Source organism: Indicator indicator, chromosome 25, assembly GCF_027791375.1.
Source record: "Indicator indicator isolate 239-I01 chromosome 25, UM_Iind_1.1, whole genome shotgun sequence".
Classification (NCBI taxonomy): domain Eukaryota; kingdom Metazoa; phylum Chordata; class Aves; order Piciformes; family Indicatoridae; genus Indicator; species Indicator indicator.
The window spans coordinates 5,732,453-5,739,462 of NC_072034.1; the positions used below are offsets into that span (position 1 = coordinate 5,732,453).

At 39.6% G+C, this 7,010-nt stretch overlaps 1 protein-coding gene across 1 annotated transcript; it reads right to left on the minus strand.

Moving 5' to 3' along the window:
* Window positions 1–397: 397 nt before the first annotated feature.
* Window positions 398–6,360, minus strand: FABP2 (fatty acid binding protein 2). Its single transcript, XM_054392218.1, has 6 exons — window positions 6,294–6,360; window positions 5,474–5,646; window positions 4,775–4,882; window positions 3,827–3,896; window positions 955–1,007; window positions 398–535 (listed from the first exon to the last, which is right to left on the minus strand). Exons 1-6 carry the CDS (start codon window positions 6,358–6,360, stop codon window positions 398–400), a joined length of 609 nt encoding a protein of 202 aa, XP_054248193.1.
* Window positions 6,361–7,010: the final 650 nt, after the last annotated feature.

Genomic DNA, 7,010 nt, shown 5'->3' on the forward strand with positions numbered 1-7,010 from the left:
TGGAAGGCCGCGCCGGCCCAGAAGCTGTCCTCCCTGCTGAGAGCCGGCCTTTCCAGGGCAGCGCACGGGACCCTGGGCCCAGCAGCTAACCTGGGTCCGGCGCCGTCAGAGCAGGAAGTATACGACGAAGAAGAGCGCCAGATCGAAGAAGATGAAGAGCCACAGGTCCAGCCAGTAAGACTCTCCCGACAGCGACTGGCCGCTATCCGCCACCACACCCGGATGCTCCCCCTCCTGCTGCTGCTGCTCACGCCGCCGCGCCGCCACCTCCATGTCGCCGCAGGTGCGCACCGCGGCGCAGAGTTGGCTGTGCCCAGCGCGCAAGCAGCCGCAGCGGTACTTCCGGGTAGGGAGCCAATGGGAGCGGACTATACGCATCGCAGCCCCGCCCAGCGGCTCACGCACGGCGGTACCGCCTTCGGCAACTCGCGGAGCGCTCCGCCCGCAGTGGGCGGCTGAAGGCGGTTGTGTGTAAGCGGGGTTGCCGTGTCTCAGCGGCGCCTTTCCCGCCCATTGCTGAGGGGCCGTCCGGACTCTATGGCGAAGGTGAGGGAGCTCCCGCTTCTTTTGCTGATGTGGGGAGGAGTGGAGCCCGTGGAGGCTCTCTGCCAGGAGTGTGGGGAAAAGCAGGTGGTCAGTCCTGTCAAACTGAATTGGTTCTGTTAAGCTATACTGCGACTTGTGTGGAAATAAACCTTCACAAGCTCTTTCTGATGAGGTTTCTTGGAGAGCAGATGATGTCCTGTAAGAAACTAAAAGACCTTTTGAGAAATCCAGTTGTGATGAAGATACGGACAATTTACATTGTTTTAAGATACACTTGAAGGTTACTTGAAGCTTGTACACCCTAAACAAACATGAACGTTCACGTTGGCAGTAGATACTGTGTGCTTTATTTTCATAATACGCAGCTGCATAAGAAGGAGAAGCTGCACAACCCGGTGCTGTGCTTACCCTCAGTCCAGCCAGTTCACTCAGTATTGAAATGGGCCCAATTATTTTTGTGTCTAGAACAGTGACCAGAAACTTAGAAACATACTAAATTAAGGCTTCCTCGTTGTAGCTCTAAGGCCCTTTTAGCCTCATACTGAGAAAAAAGGCATTCCTTGCTGCAGAATTAAGATCATATGGATCTAGTCAGATGAACTTCTAAGCATGCAGTTAGGGGTAGCTATTTTTCTTACTGAGTTCTATCACTAGACATAAGGATAAACATGAGTTTGTCTTCATATAGCAAGTTCCAGTTAAGCCTGAATGTGTTAGGTGAAGTATAAAGATTTTTGCAGGAAACATTGGCAATACCTCCCCTTCATGTTCTCATTTGAGGAAAAGGAACTGCACTGCAGGTTTCTCCAGAGCAAACGATTTCCTATTAGGTTGCAAAGTCATGTAATTCTGATGTTGCTGCCTAGGAAGCAAAAGTCTAGTCAAATCTACTAGACATCTAATTCACTGTCTACTGTAATGCTCTCATTAGCTTACAGAAACTGTACCACTCTCCTCCATCTGTTTAACTGATGAATTTACCTCAAGTATTGGAGACTTATTCTTTAAAGATTTTTCCTTACTTTTTTGAACTGCATCTGTGTAAAGTATTTGGAGTTGTTAAATACTTTTGAGATCCCGTCTTTTCTGTTTTTAAAAACATAAATAATTATCATGTTACTTTTAGTTTGTGGCCTTGATTTTAATGCAGAATTAATTAAAATAATTTCTGAAATACTTGATTGAAAAAAAAAAAAACCAAGCCCTACTCATTATTGTAGCAAATTAATCAAAGAAATCTGGTAGCAGACCAAAATAAGCATAAATCAGGGCATTACTGAGCTGGGTGTGGTGGAGATACTGGTATCAGGCATGGGCTAGAGCTCCACTTTTTCATGAAACCTTTGACATGTAATTGTTGAGATATTTCTGTGCAGTTTAGAAGTGTAACGCTAAGCAGCTGATAATGAAGGTCAAATTGTATAACACCACTTCAATGGCTAGAGCTTCTGTCTTACAGTTTAGTCTCACTTTTCAGTGTGTGTAGCTCAGCTGAAAACCTGTTCACTTAGCTTATTGCAAGCTGGTATTCTTTATCCCTTGCTCTTTTAAAGGTTTTAGTGTCTAGAGAAAATGGCCTAGAGATTAACAGAATTTTGTAATGATGTTGTTTCCGGATTTTACAGTGTGTGATGTTTTTGGTTGTTTTTTTATGTTTTCAGACCTTTGCTTTTCAGTTTCAGATCTCTTTGCAGTTGAATATTGAAGGACTAAAATTGTATTCTTTTCACTGTGATGTATATGGTATATTTATCCACTGAAAGATGATTATGGAAAGAATACCTACGCTGAAAGTTGGGTACAATCAATACCTCCGGGAGGAAATTCATGGAGAGCTGTGGTCTGACCTACTCCTAGCTCAAATAGTGTTTGTGTCCGGAGCATTTCGGCAGTAGAGGGAGCTGTGAGACGCTGAGAACCATAGGAATTTCTGTGTTTGTGGCCACCGGAAAGAGAATCAAGGAGAGCCGTGAAAACGCGAGTAAATTTTGTGAGATATTAAAAAAGAAAAACAACCATTGAAAACATAATGTGAATATACCAGTTCAGAAATTAGATTTGAAATTGGACCTGTAGCAGCATGTGAATAATCTTCTGGGCATATTATCTAGCTGTTCACCATTGTCAGGGAACTCTGTGCTGAGGTGCTGTGAGACTTGACAGATATCACTGTATTCATATCTTGGGTTAGACCTCAGGGCTCTCCTTAGGCCCACGTTATGACCTTTTAGCAAAGCTTTACATGAATCAGTCTTTTTCTAACTACAGCTGTAGAGGCATGGGGACAAAAAGCTCAGAAGCCAAAAAAACTCAGGGCATATTTGGTGAAGGACAAGAATGCTGGCAGCACACAGGTTTGTTCTGCTGATATGTCAGAAAGGGTCCAGGGCCAGAAAGCAGTAATGGGGACAGGGGTAGCTGATCACCCAGAAGCATAATTAGAAGGGCTCAGCAGATCTTAACTAGCACTGACCCTAGAGAGGCAGATTTACTGCAGCCCTTAGGAGACAGCATAATGTCACCCATCAGAAACACCAGTGTTTGAAGTCAACCTACTCTGACATCATTCTTTATCTTATTAAGATACCTTCAGTATTTTTATTCATGTCCTGAAAGGAACTCACTCAGGGCCTGCTGATACTCTTCCTCACACAGAATGACTGAAATCCTAATAAACTGGAACAACTTAAAATCTATGTGTTTAAAAGCATGGTCATACTTTTAGAAACAAACACAATGAAATTACTTTCTATGGGATATGTGTATCTCATCAGTATGTGCTTTGTATTGTTCCTATTGATATGAGCAAGCTATCAATGGGGTATCATTCAAGCCTTCCAAGTGAACTGTATTATCACATCATATTTTTATTCCATATTTATATTTACATAGAGGAGTCTTAGAGGCTTGAGCATTGTCAGGTTTGTTTTAGGTTTTCTCATCCTAATTGTACCATATTCAACTACTCGGAGAAACTGAAACAAGGTCCTTATTACATAACACATATTATGGTAGGGAAACTAGGTTGCCATTTGAAAACCAGTTCCAAAAGTATTTGGGTTCTGCAGTACAGCACTCAGGCAGGACTTGGTACAAATAACATCTTAGTATTTTTATCAATTTATCAAGGCAAAACAGTAAACATAAGAAACTAGCCTGTGTTTTCAACAGAGCTAAGTAATTCCACCTTAGGAGGTGCAGTGCATGAATAAAAGGGGGTAAAAAAAAAGCAGAGGATATGTAGGAAAATAGTCTTTTTTTGTTGTTTTCTGATTCTAACGCTGTTCTGGGTGAAGTACTCTGCCCCTTTTGAAGATTCTCTTGGCTTCAACTCCTTCATACACTGAAGTCTGTTAAAAATTAAGAAGAAAAATCAGTGGCTGCTATTACAAGGTTCACATTTCACAGCTGCTGTGGAGAGATGGTCAACAGTGATGTAATTAATTGTGAATGGTGGTTATGTGAGGCCTACTAGCCCCTGGGCAGGCTCTGAGGAAAGGCATGTCGTCGATAAGCATGAATTCTCTATGCAAACATTTGAACCACTACAGGACAGCTCTTGAGTGCTTTAGAAAAACCTCCAGGTGTTGAAGTGCTGTATTCCCAATACCACTTCTTCACAAGTTTCATCTGTAGGTCTGCTTTTATTAAAAGCACAAAGAAGTACTGCCGGGTTGGACTGGATGTTTCTCGTACCTCAAATCTCACACCTGTCCATGAGGTTTATTTATTTATTTATTCTTCTAAGAAACTTGTGACCTGCTAGTGGACTTCAGTTCAGTTTCTGGGTTTATTGCAGAGCTGTGAAACACTTCCCTTTTGTCACAAACTTAACTCTCTGTGCCATCACCTCTGCCCCAGCCCCAAACTTGGTTTTAAAAGGACGTTTTTCAGCCCCTAACAGTGTTGCCCTGTAGAAAGCTCCTGTGGTAGGGCTTTTACAAGACACACACTTGGAAAAGGGCATTCAGCCACAACACATCTCTCTCTCTTTCTTCTGTACAAAGCTTGTATTCACCACCTTCAGAGTGTATTGATAAGATACAGTTCACGTTGGTACAAAAGCATAAAAATCACAGATTTAAATTTTGATAATTTACTCAAAAAATTAACTAAAGATAAACCATATTTGGCTTTGAAAAGAATATTTCCTATTTTCAGAATAGCTTTAAAAAGTTATACAGTTAATTATATTGTAAAGTTATATGTAAGTGACTGCTTAACTTACCTGAACAAGTTCATCACCTACAATTTCTCTGCATACTTGGAGCACTTTTCCATTATCTTTCCTGGTAAACGATCCTTCAAGTTTGTTTCCTTCTATGTTCCAAGAACCCTGTAATAGGATAACAAGCCTCCAATATTTTGCAATAGATGTGACACTGGTTTGATTTAAAGACTGCAGAAATGTTTAAAAGTGAGAAGAGATTTTAAAAATGCCTAAAAGTGAGAAGAGATTACAACTGTAATAATGCCTTTTTTTTAATGTTCATGGAAAAGCTTTAAAAGTGGAATTTTCATAAAATCCCACTAGTTTATTTAATTACATGTTTAGTTCTTAATACATCATGTTTTAATTAATTGTCTCAAAAGAGAAAAGGCAATTTTTTCTGAATACCCACTCTGCCATCTAGGTGGAGGACTTGAGTATTGTAAGAAGCAAAACTTCAGTCACCAAGGTTTCATCATGTGCAAATTGCTACATACTCTACTTTTTGGGCTCTCTGTGAAATCCTGAGTTTCACGGTACTGTGTTGAGCCATTAACAGTTAAAACCTAACTGATGTTTTTGTATAAGCTGAACAGTCACACTTTAAATATGCAATTTAAATTACAAACTAGGAAGAGAAATTATTCATCTTGAAACCATACTTCATAAAGTTATTATCATATCATAAGTATATGCTTATACAGGAAAGCTTCTTACTGAAACTTCAGTTCCATCTGGCAGACTGTACTCAAAATTGACTCCCAGAGTAAATTCAATATCTAGAGTACGGAAGTTGCTTGATTCTTTGATGATAAATTTGTTTCCATCTTGTTGAATAGTCATCTTCAGATTATCATGGAGTCCTAACTTTCTTTTCATTACATTAACACCTGGAAAAATCAATTAGCATCAATCAGAAAAAAAAAAACAACTTAAAAGTCTCTTTTTAGTGACTTTTATGTGGTCAAGTGAGATTATTGCAGCATTCTGACCCAAATATTTATTCTTCACTTTTTATTAAGGCCGTATTTACAAGTCCTAATACAATGCAAACCACTATCCAACTGGAATGGTTGTGTTTATATCCCTACAACACATGTTTTTTACAAACTTAAAGTATCAGGATGTTAAAATTACTTGAATCGTATTTCTATAAAATTGAAGGAGGATGATTTCCTTCCTGTGTGATTTTTTTAACTAGTTTCATGTTACCAAACGAGGCTTCCTGCTGTTAAATTCTGCTTAAAATTTATCATTCAAATGCTCTTGCTTTTTCCTTGAAGTTAGACTTAGAGATTCTCTCCTCTGCTGAAATATATTGCTTAAGATTAACATAATTAAAATCAGAACATTTATCAGGATCTTTACACCCCTCACCCTCTATTGTAATCTTTGGAAAATAAATGCAGCACGCCATGCACGGGTAGAGCAGCAAACAGGGAGAGGTTAACCAGAAGGTAGTTCACAGACTGCTGGAGTCTGTATTCAGCCATAGGCGTGTTAGCCCACTAGACGGCACTGGAAAAGTAAGACTTACCCATCGCCTCCATTAGCTTTTCATAATTTTCATTTCTGTCTATTTTCCAAGTACCGTTAAATGCCATGATTCTCTCTGTAGTGGAACCAGTCTGAAGTAGCCAAGCTTTACAAAGAGAATTTATGTACTGGCTTATCTTGAAAGCAATTTATGAAGTGCTGTGGCTGGCTAAAGGTCATTGAGGCAGGAGAAGTTTACTGTACTTTAATCAAATTTCCAATCATGACCACACTGCTTGCAGAATCTCTCCCTTATTGCCCACAAATCATGGAATTATCTTTATTGCTCATCCTAATAAAGAACTGCTAATGCATTCATTTTATTCACCATATTTGAGTTGTAGTAAAATTCAGCTATCTCATGAAAGCAGTAAGATGACTATTTCCTATTTGTTTTCCTGCATGTGGGAGAGAATCTTTATGCAACTGGAGAAAATATATTTGCCCAACAAACTAAACACAAATATACTTTGTTTTAATTTAATAGACAACTTCTGTTTTGCTCAACATAAGTATGAGGCAGAGGGTTTGCTGAATGTCTGCAGGTTGTTTCAGGCAACTATCCACTCACTTCCTGTCTAGTGCAGAGCAATGAAAATTGGGATGATACTTTGTGTTAATGTACTCACTCTTTAATATAGAGTTTAAATTCTGGGCAGCTTCTACATGTTTTTTTCATTATAACACATTCAGTGAATGCTATGTGCATCAAACCCAT

Bases quoted from the DNA above. Each gene is read 5' to 3' on its own strand.
- FABP2 (XM_054392218.1), bottom strand. From the start codon at position 6,360: ATGGCATTTAACGGTACTTGGAAAATAGACAGAAATGAAAATTATGAA. The intron at 5,647-6,293 runs GTAAGTCTTACT...TGATTTTTCCAG, and splicing joins AAAGCTAATGGAGGCGATGG to GTGTTAATGTAATGAAAAGA. The intron at 1,008-3,826 runs GTTAGAATCAGA...TCACTGTTCTAG, and splicing joins AGTACTTCACCCAGAACAGC to ACACAAAAATAATTGGGCCC.